At 39.2% G+C, this 24,647-nt stretch overlaps 3 protein-coding genes across 5 annotated transcripts; all 3 read right to left on the bottom strand.

The window, feature by feature from the left end:
• Positions 1-780: 780 nt before the first annotated feature.
• On the bottom strand, positions 781-3,564 carry coxfa4a (cytochrome c oxidase associated subunit FA4 a). The gene is made up of 4 exons (XM_085158246.1): positions 3,402-3,564; positions 2,723-2,811; positions 2,544-2,604; positions 781-1,286 (listed from the first exon to the last, which is right to left on the bottom strand). Exons 1-4 carry the CDS (start codon positions 3,441-3,443, stop codon positions 1,230-1,232), a joined length of 249 nt encoding a protein of 82 aa, XP_085014372.1. The 5' UTR covers positions 3,444-3,564; the 3' UTR covers positions 781-1,229.
• A 3,351-nt stretch (positions 3,565-6,915) lies between these two features.
• Positions 6,916-13,774, bottom strand: slc35b1 (solute carrier family 35 member B1). The gene is made up of 9 exons (XM_085158243.1): positions 13,092-13,774; positions 10,958-11,049; positions 10,642-10,772; positions 10,493-10,523; positions 9,861-10,021; positions 9,588-9,714; positions 8,177-8,283; positions 7,889-8,042; positions 6,916-7,602 (listed from the first exon to the last, which is right to left on the bottom strand). The coding sequence occupies exons 1-9, from the start codon at positions 13,214-13,216 to the stop codon at positions 7,550-7,552; spliced, it is 981 nt and encodes a 326-aa protein (XP_085014369.1). The 5' UTR covers positions 13,217-13,774; the 3' UTR covers positions 6,916-7,549.
• A 238-nt stretch (positions 13,775-14,012) lies between these two features.
• On the bottom strand, positions 14,013-24,592 carry fam117aa (family with sequence similarity 117 member Aa). Of its 3 annotated transcripts, none has more exons than XM_085158236.1 (8): positions 22,586-24,592; positions 21,061-21,206; positions 18,453-18,548; positions 18,146-18,259; positions 17,710-17,826; positions 17,127-17,352; positions 16,813-16,987; positions 14,013-15,407 (listed from the first exon to the last, which is right to left on the bottom strand). In XM_085158236.1, exons 1-8 carry the CDS (start codon positions 22,707-22,709, stop codon positions 15,194-15,196), a joined length of 1,212 nt encoding a protein of 403 aa, XP_085014362.1. In that variant the 5' UTR covers positions 22,710-24,592; the 3' UTR covers positions 14,013-15,193. The 3 variants fall into 3 exon arrangements, with proteins under 3 accessions (XP_085014362.1, XP_085014363.1, XP_085014364.1); XM_085158237.1 differs by having other exon boundaries at positions 21,061-21,203; XM_085158238.1 differs by lacking the exons at positions 21,061-21,206; positions 22,586-24,592 and adding an exon at positions 19,073-20,699.
• Between the last annotated feature and the right edge of the window lie 55 nt (positions 24,593-24,647).

The raw sequence follows: 24,647 nt of genomic DNA, 5'->3' as shown, positions 1-24,647 counted from the left end.
AAGTATTGATTCAGGGGGCTGAATAATTATGCACACCCCACTTTTCAGTTATTTGTAAAAAATGTTTGGTATCATGTATCATTTTCGTTCCACTTCTCAAGTGTACACCACTTTGTGGTGGTCTTTCACGTGGAATTCCAATAAAATTGATTCATGTTTGTGGCTGTAATGTGACAAAATGTGGAAAAGTTCAAGGGGGCGGAATACTTTTGCAAGCCACTGTATATATATATATATAGATAGATAGATAGATAGATAGATAGATATACACACATACACATATATTTAGGTTAAAAGCTGATATTGTGTTATACACTGTAGCAAAAGCCCCAAGGTGAAAACTGGGAGATTCACATGTGTGCAACACTACAGAAGATGGGTAAAGACTACAACGAGGGCTTCCATTCAAATATGAAAGTGTCCTTGACATTTTCTGCACTGCATTGGCTGCTCATCCTTGTCGCATTTCTCCAGGCTGCAGATGGAAAAGCACGACCTGTTGACATTTACAAACTTATCTGGCTGAGAGCGATGGCATTCTATAAGACACACCTCCAAATGTCCCACTGCCAACTTCCAGTTCATTCCACTTAATGTGTAACACAAACACGCTACTGCTCTAACCCATCAAGTCCAGCTTTGGAAGGGGGGGGGGGGGGACGACAAAAAACACACCTTTCTACCACTATGTCTTCTCGATTGAAGCAATTGCAACCAAAGGTGGTTCAAATACAGACAGGGTTTCCTTTTTATGTCAAAAGATTGGACAGCAACCAAAAGTAGTGTGGTACATAGTTTACTGTTAATTGGGTTAAAGCAGGACAAAGCTAAAATTAGGTGAATGCAAAGCAGGTATAGCAGCAGCAGAACATGACAAATGTAAAGAAGTTGTGGACATTAGTCTGAAAAGTGATGGAATATGTATGCATATTAGACGCTGGAAAGTGAGGATGCAAATTAAGACAGGACAAGCATAGAGCAGGCAACAGCACATGAAAAAATAAAAACAAATTATTTTCTCTGTATAGAGGAGAAAAGACTCCTGTACTTTATTGATGAGACAGTGAGTAAATCAATATCAAAAAGCCAAATGGATGCAATGAGGAAACTTAAATATGTAACATCTGTGCGGGTTAAGCCTCTGCATCATTAAGCTTTCAAGAGGAACGTTCACAATGAGCCAGTTGGTGCAGATCTGCCGATCTTTGTGCTTGTGGTCCAGCTGTTGTTTAGAAATCAGGACGGTCCTTCTTCAGCTTGCTGTAGTCCATGTTGACTGTGAAAAACTGAAAAGACACACACAAAAAAATAAATAATTAGGCCCAGATAAAACCCTGATAACCCATAACCTACATGGTAATTTCAAGTGTGGGGCATGCATTAATTGTCAATACACCAAAAATGTTAAATCACTCAAAGACCCTATAGGTAACAAACCCATTGCCATAAAGGGCTTTATTACATGCAGAACTAAAAATGTAATCTACATGATACATGTGCCCATGCAATAAAATATATATAGGAGAAACATCTCGCCCTCTTAAAGATCTAATTAATGAACACAGAAGTTCAATCAAGAGGAATGACTTAACCAGCCCTGTTGCAAGACACTTCAATGATAAACATCCAAATTCACCATTATTTTTCCTAGGCATAGAAGCCATTAAACTAAACCAAAGAGGTGGCAATATAAATTTTATCCGGAAAAAAAGAGAAGCATCTTGGATATTCCGTTTTAAGAGTCTGCACCCCAGAGGTATGAATGAGGATTTTTCTATCAATGAGTTTTTATGAACCACACCTCTTTTTTTCTTTTTTTTTTAAACTGTGTGTATATTTATAGCATCCTCATGCATTTCATGCATGTGTTATTTTCAGACATATGGGGGTTATGTCACACACCCCTCCTCCTCCTCATCAGTAATGATCTAGTCCGGTATTTACTTGGGCGTGACTTAGCCAATTAACCAATACCTACCTATTATATGTCAGCTGACCTGTCTATGAAGTTTTGACTGGTTAATTTGAATTTTTTTTCTGTTTCCTGTCTTGTATTTAAGCAATTTTTACAATGTTTTACTATGACCCTGATGAAGGCCACAAGCCGAAACACGGTGGTCTATTATTAAAGTTGTTCATCTTCCCTCAAGTGTTGCTGGAGTTCCTGCTTTGTGAATTCTTTTATCCTCTCCATGCACCTTGGAAGCAGGTGAAGTTGTGCCAGAAAATTTTCCAATTTTTTTCCAACACCAAGATTGCACAGAAAAATGCATGCACCACCATAAATGGTTTGGGTCACTTGCCACAACAAACACGACTACATCAAGTTACACTCATTAATGACTTAATAAGATTTGTTAACACAGGTCAGCGTTAACAAGATTATGTTTGATTAGTCCAACTAAAGAGGAATTATCCCTGGATCAGAAACTCCACCGCTAAAGCTACACAATACAATCCAAGAGTAAAACCACCTCCACTGTTAAATACATCAGAGCAGAAAAATCAAGACTGCAAGACAATTAAACATAAGGGATGCACACCTTGTACTGATCAGTTGGGCCAAGTTTGTTCCAGGGCTCTGGATTATTCTTGCGATCCCAGCTGCAGAAAGAAGAGTTAAAGAGTAACTCCTAGGTACATGGCAACCAACTTGAAAATTCTCTTGTATGCAAATATGAAAAACAAACACATTTTTAATTAATAAAACGACATGACTTACCAGACATCAGGGTTTCTCAAGCCCAGACGGGCGAGGTACAACAGAGACATGCCTACTCCTCCACCGATGAAGAAAAAAAGGGGGATCAGCTGTAAGAGACAAGGGAAGATAAGGTATCTTATCAGCTGAGAGAAGCCTAAAGCTCTCAAGACAATGACACTCAACTACATGTTTACACTGAAAACACGCCCCTGCTCCCGTAGACAGCCTCTGGAATGAAACACGAAACTGACAGGGGCTCAAATTGGCCAACTTTAACTACCATAACTATAAAATATATATACACACATATATTTTGTCGAAAAGAGAGGCGCTTTTGTGGGTTCTATTAATAGTTCACAAGGACTTGCTAACCCAATGTAGCCAGCTAACTAGTGGGAGCAGCTATTTAGAGCACATGAAAAGGCTCTTCGTGGCTAATAATCAACAACCATCGAATGACTAAAGTCGTGACCTTATTTAACTGAAAGTCATCAGCTGCCAGAAGGATCACTCTTAACCAACAAATTACACAGAAACAATGAAAACAGAAACACTGCTACATACTTTGATCTCTCAAAGTCAGTGCGGTCAAACGCAGAGGCTAATCAAGCTAGCACTGCTAACTGGCAACTTAGCCTAGTACCAGCCTGGGCTCTCAAAATGACTTTTAACCTGAATATAGTTACAATATACTTACAGCTGGGTGGTTTCTAAGTTGTTTGCGGACTATGGCGAGCATTTTGTCGTTCCTCACGTGCAAAGTTAACCGACTTTGTACACAAATAAAAGGATTACGAGCAGTCTTGCCAGAACAGTGCGCAATTTAATCCTTGAGAAAGGGCGGAAGGAGGGTAGAGCAAGTACCAATAGGATGCTCACACACTGCCTGATCCAGCGTGAGTAAAAAACGGAATTAATTATTACTATGTTCAGTATGCATATCGATAATTTTGTTAGTGGATATAATAAATTCCGAATAATTTCACATGGTTTAATTAACGAGCTGTTATATTGCTCGAGCTTTGATTTCCACGCAGCATTTTTAATCCGGCAAAATCAAAGTAGTTTAAAAGCCCCAACAATCGCTTATTTTGAACAAAACAAATATTTAATATATATTCTCTTCTTCTTGAGGTCAAGAATAAAATTAACCTTCAGGACTGTCTCTGTTTGTGAAGCCTAACAAATGTTCGTCTTAATTTAATTTGGAATACTTATTTTATGTACCTATTTACCTACTCCAATGAAAAAAAGTATTTTATTATTCGTATTCCCAATATTTCGTTCAAATTTTATGTGATTATTAAACAAAAAAAAGCTTAGATCCTACCGAGGTTATTGTAATTAATTAAAACTAAAATAAAAACTAGTAGCTGTCGAAAAAGCTTTTTAGTTAATAAAAATAAAAAGTACACTTTTGAAAAAAATATATATAAGCTAACTGAAACGATTTTGTGTACTTGAAAAAAAAAACTTAAAATAAAATGAAAAACATATCGTAACTAGCCTGATGAGGCTTTGATGGACATGTTTATTGGGACTTGTGGGTGACCTGCTTTCAGAAAGTTATTTTTTTAATGTACTAGCTATTCTGATTTTTTTCCTAAACATCCTCTCCAGTAGATGCTCTCCATATCCTGGAGGCCTAAAATAAAGACCGAAGCTAATAAAAACTCAATGAAATTTAAACATTTGTAACCAAAATGAGCAAACACATTTTGGGAGCTATATTAAACTCAACTGAAGTGAAAACTCAATAAAATAAAATAAAATAAAATAAAATAAATAAAACTATAATAATTCTGGTTCCCACTGATCCAGAACAGATTTTTTTTTTTCATTTATCATCTTATACTGCACTATAAATATAAATTGTGTTTAATGTAATATGTGCAATCAGCTATATATGTTTCCCACACCAAGACAGAAGTAGCTGTTGCTCATAATTATATCAAGCTACAGTATAAAGTAATGTTAAATTCCCCTTTACTCTATTTAAAAAAACTTTAATATTAGTGGCATGATAGATAACAGTAGAGACACACCATGATCATTATGATGTTTGAGAATAAATATTCAGAGTAATTCGTTATGTATTTCATTATTTACTTCTTAACTTTGTTCTAGGCAAACAAAAAGTTTCATAACTCCTTATCTTGCTCTATGACATCTACAGAGAGCAAGATTAGGAGGTTAGAAGTTTACATACACTCATCATGGGTATGAAAGACATGGTAATTTGGGGGGGGGGGGGTTGTTTGTTTGTTTGTTTTTAAAAAATAACATTTCTTTTTCGAGAGGGGAATGATTGCACAGCTTAGATCTTTAAAAAAACAAAGAATTGTGTGCATAAGTTTGAATTTATTTTGGATTTTTGCTAATCCACACAGAGTCAAAAGTATACAGATACGTATTCCTATATATATATATATATATATATATATATATATATATATATATATATATATATAAACATATATATATAAACGGTACACATTCACCCAAATCTTTTTTGACAAGGCAAAGGCCTATTAACTTCTCATCACAGAGAATGATTGGTTACAACTGGTAATTTGGATTGACCAGTACAGAACAATGCGACACAGCTGGGTGTTCCAAAAGGATCACCAAACAATCCAAAGCACAAATCCAAAGCTGGGTTTGGAATGGATAAAGGAGGCTAGCATTAAGTTTCTGGAACAAATTCCACAAACCCCTAGTCTCGACTCTATTGGAAATTTGTGCAGTATGATTAAAATCCAACTTCTTGCCAGGGAATCAACCAGATTAAACAAAAACAATTCTGCCAAGAAAAGTCAAATGTTCAGCCAGAATTCTTCCAGCAGCTTGCTAATGGCTACCAAAACTGTGTGGTTGAGCTGAAACTTGCTAAACAGAACAATTCGTGTTTTTAAAAGCCATTAAAGATGTTTGTCGTACAATCATTCCACACTGGAAAAACAACAGTTCAAAGAAATAACAAAGAGTCCAAAATCATCATGACTTTCTTGACCTTGATGAGTTATCATATATTTTTTTAAAGTTGCTATTTTGTTTTCACTTTTGTTTTATGTAGATTTTCTCCTCACAGTTAATGTTGTTAATTTGTTGTTGAGGCACTCACTCATTTGCAAATCAGTGAGTGCCTCCCCTCTGCACTGTTGAGTTGTAATTTTAGTTTTTGAACTACAACTGTGTTATATTTAAATGCTAAATGCTACTTTCATATTATAATTTAAGTACTTTCTCTCAAAGTGCACACAGAGATGAGTTTATAATTTGCATTATACATAAATAGTGCTCACTCCAAATTTATTTTAATTGAATGAGTAAATAGATCTCAGACTTCACTGTATGATACTGGTGAACTATGATATTGATGATGAAAGTTGGTTATAAAAATGTATTAATTAATCATGCTAAAGAAAACAAGATTTGGGCTTTGGACTGTGACATTTAGAGTGGATGTAAAACTAATCAAAGTGGAAGTTTAAACCCTGAAAATGTCATCAGATTTCAATTTTTGCTATCAAATGCACTTATTAAATTATGACAGATTTAAAAATCCTGGGGGGAAAAACACTTATGTCCCCTAAGTACTTTGAGGACCTATAACTTAAAATTTCTGTAGTATGAAGGTAATATTTTGCAGGCCTTATTTAAATACATTAAAGATTGCATATTTTGTTTCTTTATTAGATATAAAGAAACAAAACAGGCTGCTGTTAACGTCTCTTTTATCAGTGCATCCATGTTTTAACAACAGAGTTCACTGTCAGCTATTTCTCCTCCAAACACTGTATTGATTTTCAAGAAAAAAAACCCTGGCTATTTAGTTTTAATTGTCAGGTTTAAGGACATTTCCCTTAAGATATAATCAATATTCCAGTTTTTTACCAGTTCCATTCAAAATATTGATTCAGAGGCATTTCATATTTAGAAGTCCAGTGTCCTTTCATTCCTTAGGTACATTTCCACAATCAATGCATCTTTAAAAATATTATTTGAAGTAGAGAAAATTGTGTAAGCTACATATTATTGGAATATCGATGGGTGTTTAAATACATTTAATTGTTGGGTTTGGCTAACAAATTTAACAAGTAGCTGGTGATTAGTGTCTTGATGCGGTCAATACCATTCTAGAATGAACCGATTCGAACCAGTTTTTAAAAATTGAAAGAAAAAAAAAAGGAATAAAAATGACAACAAAATATAATAATTTCCCTTTTATGGCAAGTAATTTTCAACTTTAGAAAATAAACGTAAATACAATTTAATAGTAAGACTGGACATAAGACAACAGGCGACATACAACCGTCTAAATTTTCATAAAGGACATTAAACATACTAATTGTTTTCTCAGACAAACTAAATGTTACAATTACACATATTCAAGCATCCATTTGTAAACCATTTGGTGTAATTTCATGGGTTAACTGCTGGAAATGTATTTCTAAGGCCTTGTTTGGTTCAACATCAATCCAAGGCAGGTGAGCTGGTTTCAGAAACAATAAAGATTTGTCTGAATAAAATAAGGTTTACACCTGTGCACTTCAGCCAGTTCAAATTCTTCCACAAAAAGGATTGCAAGCTGTGTCACAGCTCATTCTGGACTTGATCCCATATAATGCATCTCTTCAGTATATCAACTGTACACAACAGAAGCTGGAGTTGAAAACTACAACGATTCTCTTTTAAATGCAGTAAAATATCTGACCATAGTTCAACAAGTCATAGGCACATATAGTGTGCCTGTACATGATGTCTTATGAAAATAATATACTGGCTATAGTGTTTCCAATCTAGTGTTTCGCTTCTTTTTTTTCCTCATGTGCGCCAGATGTTTCAGTGTGTAGTCTTCTTGGGGGCTTTGCCAAATTTAGCATCCATTCCAAGACCTAAAGTGAGAAAACCAAAGATGTGAATGGAGGGAAGACACAACATCTGAACAGATATTTTATATACATTTAACCTGACGAAATGTCTTGATGCATACTCAATCATCCAGGTAAGTAAATTCCAAAAAGTTGACTCTGTTCATCTGGACGTAGCGTTTTCAATGGGAGAAACGTTTTGTCACTTGGATTGAAAAGACTATGTCCAGATGAACAGAACCAACCTTTTGGAAACCTGACGAAATGGAAATCTAATATATTAAAATACGAAAGTAATATAGTTACTGACCGAGGAATACGAGAATGGTGCCAACCCACTGCATTGTAGTCATTACATTGCCAAACAAAATAACAGAGCCAAGGATGGTGAAGAACTTCCTCGTAGTTGTGACAATGGAGCAGGTCAGAGGCCCAAAGTACACAACTGTCATGAAGATGAAGGTCTGAAAAAGGAACATTTGAACCAGCCAGTCAGGATGTCAGTCATTACTAAGTATCTATTGTAAAACACAACAGGGTGTTTCCTGTTCTTTAATATGGCATTGCTAATAATCAGTACTCGCATTGATCCACCTACCTGGCCTAAAGCACTGGTGACTCCAAACAGAAATATATTGTAAAAGATGCCCGGGTGGCGCTCTGCAAAACTCAGGAATTCCCACACTTCCCCTGTCCACAACACCGCTGAGAACAGAAAGGAACGTAACATCAACAACTATTCAAAAACACAGTTCATTTCTGACTATCCTTGGTAAGAAAACCAGACCGAGTTCACAGTGTGAATGTACAGCACCACCAAGTGGTTCTGTACAGTATTAGCAGTTAGGTGAAATCTTAGTGTGGGGGTGTAATGAATTTGTAGGAGTGGAGGTTTAAGAATACCTTTGCATCTTGGGAAATACTAGACATCAAAGTCTTGCTGTGCATGTTGAAACCAGGAGTATATCTGCATTTGCACACATTTGACAACCAATAACTAAAAGCTGTTAAAGTTGCATATTGGAACTGCACTTAACGCTTACAAAAAAAACCAAACCATAGCTTTATAAAATGTAATTTAGCATAATAAAGTGGTTCAGGAAGGATAGAAAAACACTCCAAGACGGCAGACCCTACCAGTTAGTTAGCTTAAAAGTGATGACAGTCCTCCAGTTCTCATATAATCTTTGACCTTTTGATCTTTATCTCAGAGCCCATTAGTACCTAACCTTAAAAAATCCATCATTAAATTGTGTTTGTTTTATGTGCCTTGCTCTTCAGCATATTGTAGCAATCTGCTAACAGAACTGAGGGCTTTGAGGTGCAGGATTTCTTATCTAAAAAGATAACACTCCGCACTATGCCTTGACTGAATTAATGAGTTTTTGCCTCCTGAGGGAAAAGTGCACACATTTTCTGCTTCTAATGCAGCTGTTATTGGTTCTGTTTGAGGTTTGTTTTTTTTTTTAAACTTCTTGCTACCATCTACTGCATCACACCCGCTATTCATCCTGGAGCTCGTGTCAGAATCCAGAATGAGAATAAAATATGCCAAACTCACATTAAAATCACCTTAGGAACACAGAACTACAACGGAGAACACCTTATGGTACTTTTGGTACTTTGGTGATTTCACTTTGAATTGGTGTTTAAAAAGTTTTGAGTGGAAAAGCACCTGAGGAAAACTACATTAAACATAGGACATTTTGTTCTTATCTTTAATTTAAAAAAAAAGTGTTAATTATAAACATTATAGCACCATAAGAAATTTTCTGCAAAAGCCTTAAACCGGTACTATGCTCTTAGATAATTATTCACAAAGAAAGCTTTGAAACCGTATAATCAATCCACCAGTGTTGGCAGTACTGAACCACACCAAGGTGAGTTTGCTCATTAGTGTCTCCTCTCTAGCTGCAGGTGAGCAAATCAGTGTAATGGCCAGATGTATTTTCAGTTGGAATGAGAGCCTGCATGCTCCTGACACATATTCTATTAGATGTGAGACTCACCTAGTCCCAGCACCAGACTGGACCACATGTTGATGTTCAGCATCATGTGGTTCGCACCCGTCTGGAAACGAGCCCTCATGTGGTCCTGGGCCACACCAGTCAAACCGTCCAATGTCAGAGAGACCAGCTATGATGCAGCAAAACACAACACCGAGACGTGAGATGAAAGTAATGGGAAAGTCAAAGCACCCGTGAGAACACGAGGGAGATGCAGGCAGATGGGCAGCATATGAGGACAAATAGGTGAAATGAACAGAATATGTGTTCGCTCACCAGCAGAATCTCTCCAAAGCCAAAAATATGGTCATCAGCAACAGCAGAGCTCTTGTTGGGTTTATAGAGAAAAAGAGCAACGCCGCTCACAATCAGCAACACACACAGGTATTTAGCCAGTGGATACTTCTTCCTCAGTATTGTCACACCGAGGATCATCACTGCAAGGACACAATAACAGAAATATGAAGCCGATTGATAACAGCCTGGACAGCGTGTCAAAACTTCAGCTCTGAGAGTGAAACATATGGAAGGAAACAGAATTCAAGAGATAACCAAGCTGTGAGGGGTGAGAGATGACCTTCATGTATAAACAGAACATACTGTAATATGCAAAGCAGGCTCTCAGCTCCACATGCCTAAGAAGAATATTCAAACTAAATGTGTCCCTAATCTGTAAGAAAAGACCTCAGAATCACTCGTGTTTGTTTGGTAGCCTACACTTAAGATAAAAGTAAATAATTTGACTTTGTATATTTCCTCATACACACACTGCATACTGTACACTTTCTGAATTAGTCAGTACAGACAGACTGCTGTCTGCGGAAACAAAGGTAAGCAGTGACAAAATATTATGTAAATGATATGGTGAAAGAAAGCAACACTACAACACTTATTATTGTTCGATTTACCTGGTATGGGTTTGCAGGATTTCCCCAAAACCTATCAAACAAAAACGCAGTTATAGAATATGCAAGGCTCAAGCACAAATACACATACATTGAAAAAAGAAAAACACATAACCAGTTACAGTTGATCCATTTAAATTGGGCATACTCACCTGGGTGGGGTAGTTGACATATTGAAGGGCAGAGTTACTGGACACCATGGCTCCAAGATAAGAGAGCGAGCACAGGCCATAGAGCCAGCTCTTTGTGTGATCTGGCTTGGAGCTCTCAAAAAACTGGATCACTAATTATTAAAAGAGAATTAAAGAAAAAAGTTCACAACATTACATTATTTTAAATATTACGCAGAGAAGTTAACATACAAGAGATTTGACTGGTGTTGTTCTCAGGTGTTTCCTAGCAGAGTCAGTGGAGTCTTTTAACCACTGTTATTAGTTTTCGTGTGCATTTTGTGCAGCACATACTCACAGATCTTTGCAAAGACACAACTGATGATGCACTGGATGAAGACCAGCGTCCGGGCGAATCTAAACTTCTCGTGACCATAATCACCTCGAGTGCTAGAAAACAGAGAGCAACAGCATGTTGAACACAACAGACCCGTCTTGGCAGGAGCATCCAAATAGCTAGGTTAAACATCTGAGTGGTTTCATGTGTCTCCTAGCTGTGAAAAGGGCATTCAGAAAAGGAGAGTGAAAGAGGGGTGTGGTGAGGGTAGCAGCCTGTTAGTGGACCAAAGGTTTTTTCAGCAGCTGTCTTGCTTGAGTACTTAGTGTCAGTTTGCAATTGTTTTTAGTGGGCTAATCTGAAGATAATATGTCCATATTCATAACAACATGTAATAACATGTAATAAAAGTCAGACATTGGTTTGGAGAAGTGCCGCTTCACCTCACATGGCATTTTCAAGTCATCATTTTGAAACCAGAGAGTATTCCTGTACCCTTTGTTGACAGCATACCATCTGTGTCCTTTCTCAGTACCGGTATGTGAAAGAGAACACAGGCAGAGCTCTGCTTACTTTACATAAGCCAAACTGCAGATTTTAAAGTTGCATGTATAGGAAAAACAGTAAACATGAAACTAACATGTCTCTTTTGCAAAAACTTATGACTGAACCAGCAAATCTCTGAGATTTTTAAATTTACTCTCCAAAAAAGAAAAACAACGCAAAACAAAAGTCTGTGTAATGCAGAATTTGGCTTTTAAGATAGACTAAAAACAAAAAAAATTTCTTCAGAGAAGAAGTTTTCCAGATGTCTTATTCTTTTGCATATTTCTCACACACGTTTCATTTCATCAAACAAATTTTAATATTAGACAGCGATAACCAGAGAAAACCATGATTTAATTTATTAAGGCAAAAAGAGCCAAACCTGTGTGAAAAAGTAATTGCGCCCATTTATCGTTAAACCACAAGTTAACTTTGATTACCGCAATTTGAAAGCTGAGCCCAGTTTCACTAGTCACACCCAGGCCAGACCCTTGAATAAAGAAATTGCTTAAATAGATCCTGTCTGACAAAAGATCCAACTTTTTAGAAAGTTTGAATCCCATCTTATCTGACCTAAAACTAACACATCATAACAGCAGCAGTCAAACATGGTAGTGTTATGACCTGAGGCTGCTTCATGATCAGACAACTTGCTCTAATTGATGGAACCGCAAATTTTGCTCTACCAGAAAATCCTCATATCCAGCCATCAGTTTGTGCCCTGCAGTTTAAGTTCACTTGGGTTAAACAGGAAGACAATAATCTGAAACACACCAGCAAGTCCACCTGAGAGCTACTAAAAGATGAAAGGTTTTGGCATGGCCTAGTCAAAGTCCAGACTTAATTTAGATTGACCTGAAACAGACATTCATTTTCAAAAAACCATTTAATGTGGTCAAAACAATTATATAAAGAACAGCGAGGAAAGCTATATCTGCCCCACAGTGACATAAAGGAGTCATTGCCAGTTATCACAAATACTTGATTACAGTTCTTGTTACCAAGGTTGGCACAACCGCTTATTAGTTTCAGGGGGTAATTACTTTTGCAGAGCCCGGTAGGTTTTGATAGCCCCCCTTTAATAAATTAAATAACAAGTTACAAAATGTCAGTTTATATTTACATGGGTCATCTTTGTCTAGTAGTGAAATTTAAGTGTGACAAATATGTAAAAATCAATCAATCAATCAAAAAGGGGGGATACTGCTGCAGTACTGTATTTAGTTAACAGATCTGGAGATCTACAAAGACAGTGCTTCAGGTCATATGCTCATATGATTAAGATTATGAGAACTGTGTTTTTTTTTTCTAATGAGAAAACTATAACCAAACTCCAACTAAAATTTTAGTTTAATTGAATTTTTAACACAGTCACTGTTACACCGGTAGCGACATCGTTAGATATTCCAAAACAATGCAAAAACATGTTGCGGAGTATTCCGTTATACCCTTCGGATTGTAAAACATGTTGTGGCAGGAAAAATAAACTAATTTAGATTCGGTGACGTCTGTATGCATAGCAATATTAAAGCGGCAGCTTTTTGAAGGGAGTTTTGGTTCACAGCAGCATAACAATGTATCTAGTTTAGCTTCGTTACTTGTTACTTACATCGTCTCTTGCAATATTCCGTAATAAAAGTAGCACACGAAGACTCCGAAGAAGCAAACGATGAACCGTAACCTCATATTGTCCCACAGCCAGGCGGGCTTCCCAGCTCCCTTTCCCGCTGCCATGCCGTCGTCGACCACCCCGGGAATGTTAACCGACACCACCGCTCCACTTCCCGCTCCTCTCGCTCCGACCTCTCGCTCCACTATAGCCGCTATCACGAGCCCGGAAATGGCGCTCGGGTATTTACGTTGGCTGTGGATTATGCACCAGCTGGAAGACTTGCTGATATATCGCAGTAAATCTTATTTGCCGGAGCTTTCCAACTCTTGTCTTGAGATTCGAGTATCATGCCATAGTTGGTTGTCCTATATCACCCCAGACAGAAGGGCCTTCTAGCTGTGCAGCTGCTATAGCATCCCGTTTTTCACACCCGAGTAACGGTAAGGATGTGCCGCTCGGGTTTTCATTGGGAAATTAAAACCTGCAATTAGCAGGAAAAGTTATCTTCTAAAAGGACCCATTAGGTGTCAGCACCTGAGCCTGTACGCTTATATTAAGTTTAATAAAACTACCCTGAGTCATACAGGCATAATAACGTGATTAATATACTCCGCTCCAATCCTGCAAACAAAACGCTGCCTCTTCTGTGATCGTTTGGTGTTCGCGTTAACCTTTAATGGTTAGCCGTGACTTGAGGCAGCTATTTAAAAAGCCGAGGTCCTTTCTTGAAAATGTCGCGTGCCCTTTTGTCGTCCTAGGATGTGGATTAAATTCATTGGTCCATGTAAGAACTATGGAGCCGCTTTAAGCCAATCACAAAGCTGATTTGGCAAAGGAGGGAGGGTTTAGATTTAAAAACCCACAGACACACGTGTCAAATGCAGACACGACAACAAAAAATAACCACAGGCATTATAATTACAGAAGAAGGCATTTTAACGCCCCCAAAACAATTTTCTTTTATTGTTTTCTACACAGGCAACAGCACAGGTAACATTTTTAACTGCTATCACGTAAAAAGAATACCAAAAAAAAAAAAAAAAAGGGCTGACAAATTCTTCATTGACGTTTACTCCCCATTTATCCTGTAGGTCATTTATTATGTTGAAAAAACACAACTGAATAATAATTCAAAGGGAAGTCAAGCTCTTCACTAACACTGTGGTCTAAACTCCAGGGTTCAAAAAAGGCTCAAACTGACAAACACTGCGACCTGCTCTAATTATTAAAAATAGTTTGGTTATAACAAAGCCCCCTGTAGGCAAATAAAGCTATAAAATGTCTGCTTATAAAACAGCACAAGTCAGAACAGTGAAAACAGAAGCAGTATCATCTGCTTCTTATAAAGACACAAAAATATGTATCTCCCTTGAAACACATCTGTAGAAAAGTAGGACATTGGAAACTTTAAGCCAAAAATATTTCAATATATAATGCCTATATAAATTCAACAAATATTTTGTTTTTCATCAGTTAACCCTCACAAATTAAGCTGGATGTTTATCTAAAATCAACAATACTCAACTAGAATACCCATCAATTGTTTGGATAGTAAGAAGGCAAAACTGTACCAGTGTGTGTTCTAATTGCTAGGGGTTTTGACAGTAAATTCTCACGTTTCAAGATGAAAAATAAAAGCATCCCTTCTAGACTGCGGTCTCTAACTAGAACAATTTTAATGCAAAAGAATGATTTAATAAACGCAAGTATTTATAAAGCTTTTCAAGCATTTCCACAACTTAGATCCTGCAGTCTAATCCATGCCTCATACGGTTGAATACTATGACAGTTTAAGTGTTGATGGGTAAATATCAGCTGAATCAAAGCTTCCTGCAGGTGGAAAAAAAACATAAAAAAAACCCAAAACAAAAGATAAATAGGGCAGAATTTAGGCCACAGTTATTCTAAAGTATAACAACAACAAATCTTCACAGTCACAAAGGTTATTTTGATCACAGTGATGATGGCGTGTTACAGCAGTGATGCAACACTATCCATTGTCACGATGCATTAAAAAAATATATATATCACATCCAGTTTCTGCTTGTCCTGGCAGTGCAATGTGGTTCAGTCCTGAGAGACTCTGCTCAGATATCCACCTACTGCATGCCCAGGTGCCTGGTAGGAGAGGCCTGACCTGAGCAGCCAGTGACGGGAGATACCGACAGGCCACGAAAGAGGAGGTCCATGGAGGGCAAGAGGGGCTTCAAAAGACTGACCGGGCAGAAAGCTGAGCCTCCGTGGGGGGTGAAGTTGACTTTATTGGGGTCAGGGCAGGATGACTGGAGGAGAGTCTCATCCTGATAGGCAGAGCTGTAGATGGAGAGATAGAAGCATGAACCCCCATACTGCAACACAGCACCCACGGCTTTATATGTAGTTACATATTTATAGCACCATAATAACAACTTCTACAAGCCATCAATTCCATTAAATCATTCAGTGAAAAATAACTGTCACACAAAATCAGAAGGTTTCAAGTGTGCACTGATATTCTGACAAGACTAATTTAAGCTGTTTTCTTCAAAAGTCTACAAATTAGCTTATTTCCTAAGGTTGTCATAGTGCATTGAGCCGCATAGTGGATTTAACACACATTTTTAGGCCAGGTGTCCTTCCTGATATAACCTTCTCATTTATCCAGACTTGGGACTGCTCCAAGGCAGATACTGACTCGTGACCTCCTGAGGCTGGGTTTGCGTTTCCTCCGAGTTGTGACCTTTTGCGCATTAGGCAATTTTGCTAATCAACACACTATGGAATCCCACAAATGTGTAGGATAAAATGCTTTTTCATCTGTTTCTGCTGATGCAGTGACTGGAGATTTTTCGACAGAATATCAAATAAGGATGCCATTATTATTGCAATTAAAGTGCCACAAATAATAAGTCATCCTAATTCGGTAACACAATCAAGGCTTCATTTTTCCTGTATATTTCATACTTAGTGACAAACAGAATTAACAGATGAAAACGTGGCATATAGGGAAGCAATCTAAACTCAGATGGTGTCATAATTTGATAGCAACTACAGTGTGCAAATAACATCATCTTACTTAAATAATCATAGATTATATATGCATTTATGTCTCTAGATAACTATGTCCTCCTTAACGGGTGGGCCAATCTCAACAAAACGTTGTATAAATATCACCACACATATAGCAATTATTATCATCTATATGTTTTTTAAGGAAAACTTTCCTATAAATCCAAGTTCTTTGTATTTGTATATACATTATGTTTATATAATGATTCCCCTGCAAATGCAATGTTACAGCCTCAGTTTGTACTTGTTTCACGTGTCACGTGGCTTAATGTAAATAAGCTACATTTAAAAACAAAACCTCCTTGGAGACCTCTCAGACTGGAAAATGGCATAAATTTCATCAAAGTGGTGGACACTTGGTGCTCAACCTGGAAATGTTAAATTCATAAGGGACCACATGTAAATGCATAGGAAGCTGTTACAAAAATACACATAAATAATAAATTTGTATAAAACTCTTGCAACATTATTTGTCATTACTGGCTCCAAGGTTACAACGTGTGCCTTTTGTCTTGTGATCTGAACTTGATTTGGAGTGGTAATGACATCCTGTTTTGCTCTGATGGTACTGGTGGGAGGGGTTTAGTTGGGTACAAAAGTAAATTTGTGGTATAGAAAGTAGGAAATAATTGCATGATATGATCTATGCATGATGCTTTGGTGTACTTACACTGCTTCCTCACACACTCGAACTCGCTCACAGCCTTCTGGCGGTTGGCGCTGAAAAGAGTAGGTTTTGTTGGGACGAGGCGAAGAGGAGCAGGCCTGCAGCAGAGGAGGATCCAGTGCAAATGAAGGAAGCGATGCTGATGGAGAGGGACACAAGATCTCATAGTCCACAGGCTCTGCATAAAGAGAGAGAGGTTTTTACTAACAATACTAGAATTAAAGCAAACCTCTGTCTGTAGATTATTATTTTTCAAAAATATATCCATTTATGGTTTAATAAAGCACTACAGAACAGGAAATGTAAGCCTGTCTAACCTGGCTCTCCCATGGTGCAGGGAGATTGGGATGGGGATAAAAGTGATGGATTCAAAGGACAAGGTGAACCTGAAGGTGTCAGAAGTGACGCATCAAGAATACAAGGGGATTGAGAAGGAGAAAGAAGGGAAGGATCCAGTGGCCCCGGTGAGGGGTCACTCTGAGAGCCACTGCTGCATCTCTGGGCAGGGGCGGGAGCTCTGTGGCCATCTGGGATATCCAAAATCTGTAAAATTCAGAAGCAAATAAATGAAAATTTAGCATAATAACACTGAAGTGAATGTGAATAACGATACTTTTCTTTTTTTTCATGTCAGTATGGACCAAAATCTCTGAGGAATGTTTCCAGCACCTTGTTGAATCTTTGCTATGAATAATTAAAACAGTTCTGAAAGCAAAAGGCGGTCCACCCTGGTATTAGCAAGGTGTAACTAATGAAGTGACCAGTGATTAAATATGACACGCAGATATATTGATGAGAAAAGCAACTGCACTATAAATTGGTTGATACTGGTAGTCCTTATAGCCTTTTAATATTAAAACCTTTCTGGTTTTACGTATAAGCAAGTTTCAGTGACCTAACCTCATGCTGATCGTCTTGTTTTTCACACACAAACACTTCCTCCAGCTCTAAGTTGAGGCCCTCGACGCTCCGTCGCAGCCGCGGAGCAAGTCTGTTCAGCGGCATAAGCGTCATCGTCTGAGGAGAAACGAGTATAATACGGACAAATTTTGAGGTAGCCTAAGCCTGATTATCTGGTTTTTCACTATTGCAATTGTTAATAGTGCATGTGAACAGTACAGAATGATATGCTCGTTTCAAACTGTCTTTCAGAGACAGCATGGCAGTAGCACGGCAGACTTGATGACAGCCAGTACTAAAAAAAGAACAAGTGTTTTTTATATCCCAGTTACCAAGCTCCTCCTCGTCTGCCTGTGGAACACAGTCTGGCATTGGGAGCAATCATGAAAACTTTGTTGTATGTGTCCTTTAATATCCTAATTGGACAAAAGGCTACCTGAGTGACTCCTGCTGCATGACCTGCAGGCAGGGGGTGGGGGGGGAGCTCGCATCCTGCTGAGGGAGGGGCATGGCGGGAACGCTTCTGCAACTGGTGTCTGAGCTTGGCCACCTGAGGGCAGAGTGGAGAGAAAAATGATTCAGGGGGTCATTGTGATTCATTCAAGGTTAAGGTTCAAAGTTTGCCCTGAAGGAACCCTTTTCTTTCAGGCTATCAATGGGAGGCCAAAGAGAAGAAGAGTGTGGATATGTGAGAGAAATAGAAGAAATGATTAATTAACTGCTTTTGAGTATACAATACTTGCCTCCCTTAGGTGCTCTGCACTGCCCCAAGAAGCTGAGCGCTTGTGCCCACCAGCACTTCGTCTTCCCCGGGTTTCCTCTGCCCAGGAACTTGGAGTCTTTAAAAAAAAGGAAGAGAGAGCATATATAAATAAGGCATCCAGTGTTTTGCCTGACATGCTGTTGAGGGGCTCTGGTAGAAAATGGCCTAATTGGCAGTAATTCTGGCTGTCAGAAAGGGCGACCTTTTTGGAGACCCACTCTATTTTTTTTGCCAAAACCAGCAAACTCCATTCGACACTCGTGTGCACAACACTTAAGTTGAGCCCCACAGCTGTCTTGCACACCTGCCCCACAACAGCTGTACAGCGGAAGGCGACAAGAAACCACTATGAGCTGCAAAACAGCCCGGCTTACACTCTCATAAAAAAAACATCCAAACCACATCAGTGTAAAAACTATAAATACAGTGCATTCAACACCTCAGTGCACTTACACACACAAATAAGTTATTTGTTGTTATTCACAAAGTCACACACTGTTGAGGGAAAAACAAAAAGCAGCCAGCAAGCAGACTTTTTAGTGCACTTCTTCCTTTGTCAGTCACAACTCTGTAACATCCTTTTCACTCTTATATCCGTACCGATTTCTTCACATTGACTCTTGATCTTCTACCAGTGGGAGCTGGGTTGTATGCAGTAGACTGGACATTCATCATCACACGGGTCAACTTAAGCAACAGGATCCGATACTCTAGGTTCTGGTGCCTCCACGTTTAGGGTCAACTGCTTCACACACTTTCAAAGAATCTGATCCACTCCCCGGTGTCCAGTCTATTCATAAGCCGCTCACAGGCAACCATGCACCGAGACATTGTGAATTTCTGTCCCCCGAAACACAAGGTGCTCGGCCTCACAGCTCAGGGAAGTCTTACTGGTGCCATTACTGCCTGTAGAAAAACACCGACATCATCTCCTCTTCAGTCGACTCTGTCGCTAGGCTAAATAAGTCCGAAAGCAGCATGAGTCAGTCATACAGTGGCATTGGTGTAGAGTTACGGCTACCAACCTCCCCCACCATCCAACATCAAAAACCCCACCCTCCCCAAAACATGGACAAGGGATCATGGAACACAAACCTATAAAAAGACCCCAAGGTACCAAAGCACTTGGTCTCCATGGCTAATATTTCCAACTTGAGGCACTAATTAAAATGTCTTTGGTATTTATTTTTTTAATATAGTGAACAAGGTGGAAAAAAATATTATTTCCTTTACATTTTGGACTAATTCTATAAAAAAAAAAAAAATCTTCATTTATGCAGAACCTCAGATTTAAGAAGTCCCAGTGAGAGAGTTTTCATTTTTAAAGGTTACTATATTTAACTGCTGCTACTTTAATAGGTCAAATTAAAGAAAACTCTAATGAGATCTGCAATCTCAACAACTATTGAGTGTGTCAAGATCATTTTTAACCACCATGGTGATTAAAAGTTAGTTAGAGAGGCAAGATTGAGATGGTTTGGACATGTGCAGAGCAGGGCCAGCGGACATATTGGACAAAGGATGTTGAAGATTGAGGAAGGCTACAGAAGATTCATGGATGTAGTGAAGGAGGACATGGTGTGACAGAAGAGGAAGCAAAGAATAGGGTGAGATGCAGGCTGCTGTGGCAACACCTAAAGGGAGCAGCCGAACGAAGATGAGGAGGACCAGGATGAGATTCCATCAGCTTTGTGCTAATTAGCAAAATGCTAAAACATTGTTGACTGTCAGCATGTTAATATAGTGTTAGCATTTAGCTCAAAAACAAGCCAACAAAACTCAAAGAGCTGCGGCACTAATTCAGACTAAAATCAAATGTAATTGCCTTAAACATTTAATTGATCAATTGGTTACAGTTACTTTCATTTGAGTCACTAAGTGATTATTCTAACACAGACTGGAATAAAAAGGTGCAGTAGTGTGCAAAGTAAAGAATGAAGTAACACCAAACAACTAGTCATATCATCTGACATAATGCAGAGGAACTATGGCAGAAGGAGGTGCTGGGTGGGGTGCTGCTAAGTACGTGTTAGTGTGGTTTTTGGGGAGTGCTGGGGGATGGGGTGCCTGTATAATGAGGTCAGGAGGGGCCTGTGTCTCACAATGGAGGCAAAGGGGGTTCGTTCGGGTTTAAACTGTGTCAGGAGAGAAGACGAAGCTTGCGGAGCTTGGCGATGTTACTCCAGGCTTTGTGCACTAGTTAGGAGCAGATACAGTCGGGGGGGGGGGGGGGGGGGGGGAGCAGCGAGGGGAGAGAAGCAGATTTTGTTTTAAAAGAAGAACAAAAACGACTATTTCCAGTTGGCTGCCTTCCACCCGCCGCGCCGAACTGGAACCACCAGACACCTGCAGAGCTAACATCAGATATCTTGTCCTCTATAGAAATCGTTAACATCCAGGAGAAGCACAGCAGACACAAGTTTGCCTTTTCTGCAATTGATTCAACAGGTTCACACTGTGTTCCTGCACTAACAGAAGCACTGGTACAGAACAAACTGGGATTAATCGAGACCAAGCTCATTCGATTATAGCAACTCCATCACAGTATCATAACAGATTTGGGGGTTTCAGGATATATTAATCATTACCTGTGTGGCTTTATCATTGACACAGCTCACTACCGCCCCGTCTGCCTCTTTGGGCCACTGCCCCTGGAGATAGGGTCCGACAATCGCGTCCAAAGAAAGAGTTCGGCGGATGGTGGGTTTTGGTGGACGAGCCGTGGTTCTGTCTGCTGTGGAAACAGAGAAAATAGAAAGAAGCCAGAGGGCATGTTGAGACTGTAAGCTTCCACTCAGTACATGTCGAAACTGTTTCTGTGCTGAAGAGGGATTGAACTCCTGCCTGTGTAATCATGTTTAGCCTTCAGTAAGACACTGTATTGGACATGTAAGTGTAAATAACTCTTTAGCCCCAGTGGCAGTTGCTCACAGCCTCCTTCCTTTCCATAAGTGTGCAGACCACAGGGCTGTGTGAGTGTAACAAGCGTGTATGTGTGCGTGTTGGCAGCGTTTTGTATCTCTGGCAGGTGTGGACCATGCCTTTGACCTGGAGCAAAGCCATCCAGCTACACAACACTGGCAACGCTCACCACAGCCAGCTAGTACATTTACAACTAATCCAAAAGCACACCCACAGTATGTTGTCATCAGCCCATGCTGCAGGGCAGACAGGACACATAAATAACATGCAGATGTGAGTTTTGTGGATACAGTGAAAGAACAAGTACTCAAAGTAAAACAAAGAGGTCTTTAAAGCTGCTGCTGTGTTAGCATGAAGCATGCAGCAGGAATCCCACAGGTCAGAGTGCTAAGGGGCAGCTGAGTGTCTAAATAACATTATGAGAACAGTGTTATGTTTCAGGGCAAGCAGCCTTCATTGTTGACTTAGCACGTTGGAATTGTACTCTTTTGAGCACAATCCAAGTAAAACGGCTGGTGCATAGTTCGGCACACTGAAACAGTTCATGCCCTGGCTTTGGGTGAGAAGCATGGTCCTCTCTTGTATTTGCTTCTTAAATATTCTTCCTGCTTTTCTTCAGTGTCCTGTGGTTCATTAATCATTCAGTGTATGAATAGCTGGTCCTGGTGTTGCATGCTTTCCCTCTAGAGCTCCAATTAACAGTTCTAGAGACTTCTGGAAGCATCTTTACAAAGGTGCACTGATTAAACTGCAGAGTACTTTGAGGAATTGAAGAATAATGCATTTCCTATTAAATATGTCAGAAAATAGCAACTATCCCCCATCACAAATTCAGTTTTGTCTTACCAGCTTTTCAAAATATAAAAATATGCAGTTTTTAAATGACAAAAACAACTTAATTCATCCAAGATAAAAACAACAGCAGGGTCAGTTTTCATTAATCACCCAGCAATTCATGTTTAATGATTAATCACTCTGGCTCAGTTCCCCTTTGTGATGATACACAGTCAATATTTTTGCTTGAATAAAATCCACTATATATCAAAACCACAAAACATTAACCCTTTGCCCCACTGGGTCACTTTTCTAAGGAATAATGATGATTAAGTGATGCACAATCAAACTTTTCAGCTCTGGACCACATGGAAGTGAATGCAGATTCAAGCCCCCTCCTCCTGAGTGTGTATTTACCCGTCTTGACCTCTCTGCTGAGGAGAGCTGAGCCCCTCTGGAGCTGGTATGGGACTGTGGCTCTAAGGGGCTGCAGGCTGGGGTTGCTGCACCCCCGAGGCGCTCCTCCACTTCGGCTCGACATCCCCCCACTTGGCTCCCACAGCCGAGCGCAGCTTATGAAAACAGTCGTCCCTGCTTTTCTTTTTCCTCGTCGTTCACTGCAGCTCTCACGGGCTTTCTCACTGAGCGCGCTCACTTCATCCACACTGATGATCCAAAGCTCTGATCGGGCCTCTGGATGGAGAAACTACTCGAGCTTTCTTTTGTGATGTTGACCATGATGTTTGCTGCCTCACTGCTTAGTTTCGGGAAGAAGAAAAAACACGCGTGTTAAGTGAGCTTTGCAGTTTAACGCATTATACCAAACTCCGTATTATTCTTCATGCTGCAGAGTGAAAAGGGCAGCAGCTGAGTCTGAGTGGTCCTGTGTCACATTGCTGCTTGTTTCCCTTGTCTGCAAAGTGACAACACAACTACTCAACCTGTGCAACTATCTCGTGCAGCATGTAATTCCAAGGGAGGATGATGTGGTTGGTTGCTGCAGAATATTACTGAGCACTTATTGGCCATCACATCCATCTGTCTCCTAAAAGGAAAGCCACCGCCCCCCCAAGCATTAAAAAAAATTGAAGCTCCCACCCACTTTGTTGAGATTTTTTTTCCTTCACTATGCGGGGCATGCGCCATCCCCTCCTCCCTTTAAAATCCACGTACAAACCTAAATCTATTCACAGGGTGTACGTGTGGCTGTGTGTGTGAGCCTTTGTGGTCTTTCAAAGGAAGTTCAGCGACCGCTAAAGGTCACTGCAGGGGTTCAAGGGATCGAGGACAATTTTCTCTATTATATCAGAATAAAGCAATGGCACTGAAGTAACCTTAGAGCAACGTGCTTGTAGGTTTGGCAAGTTGGTAATCCTCCACAGGCTTAAGCAGAAACAGACAAATTAAAGTAATATTTTATTTGATACAATATTCCTAACAGATATTTTCACCATTATTTTTTTCCTTCTATAAAACGTCTTCAACACAAGACCAGGATTCGGGTTTTTGCACTGTTTACATGATTCTGAACTATTTGCTTGGATTTTTCATTTTTATTCTATCATAACCACAAAATATAGTTGAAATAATCCATAATTTCTGCCAGAGTTATAATTAAAATGAATAATTTCTTGTGCAATGCAGTTAATCATAGAGGAACATCTGCACTATTCAGTATGACATCTGCAGACTAAACAAATGATATGAACACGTTTTTATTTATGCTACATAGATGCAAATTATAATAATATACTTTTAAAGACCTTAACATTAAGTTAATGAGCTACTTAAAAAGTCCCTGCAGGCATTGTTTGTTCCCAGCAATATGTCCTGGCAGCATAACAAAAGCACAGGAAGCTTGCTGAAGGGCTGAGAGATTCCTGTGAACTGATGAGGATTATGCTTGTAATGTTGAATTATTGCCCAGTTATTAAAGCGTCAGGGAAAATGACACAGTCAAAAATTAATCACTGGGTGTGTAGCTGTTTGACAAACTCCATATTTCAGTGACGTAGATAGAATTTGTCACAGAGTGACTGCTGGAGGATCGCGGTGCCCTCTGAAAAAACACAAAACAAAAAGCTCTGGTGAGGACAAAGCAAGTCAGGACGCCCACGATCAGCATAGACTAGTCAGATCTGTCTATCATGAGTTATCAACTCCAGGAATTCTTTTACTACCGTTTCAACTGTTTCTTGCATCAGCTGTGAAATACTGACTATAAAGTTGGTAAAGTTTCAGCCTTTCCATCAAACACTCATCAGCAGAATAATTCTTGCAGGTTATTATGTTAAAGCTGGAATTTTTAAAAAGATGTTTTGATCCGTTTAGAGGAAGTAAAGTCTGTTTTTTTTAATTTTGTGGGAAAATGCAAGTACTCTAATTTGTTGCAGAACCCAAAGGCTTAGAAGTTATATGATATTCATATAATATATTTAACCAGCAGATGGAGCCACAGCGATGCAACTCCCTACTTAAC

This window comes from Neolamprologus multifasciatus, chromosome 4 (genome assembly GCF_963576455.1).
Source record: "Neolamprologus multifasciatus chromosome 4, fNeoMul1.2, whole genome shotgun sequence".
Classification (NCBI taxonomy): domain Eukaryota; kingdom Metazoa; phylum Chordata; class Actinopteri; order Cichliformes; family Cichlidae; genus Neolamprologus; species Neolamprologus multifasciatus.
Note: the sequence above shows the minus strand (reverse complement) of the source record. Positions and strands in the feature narration are given on the sequence as shown.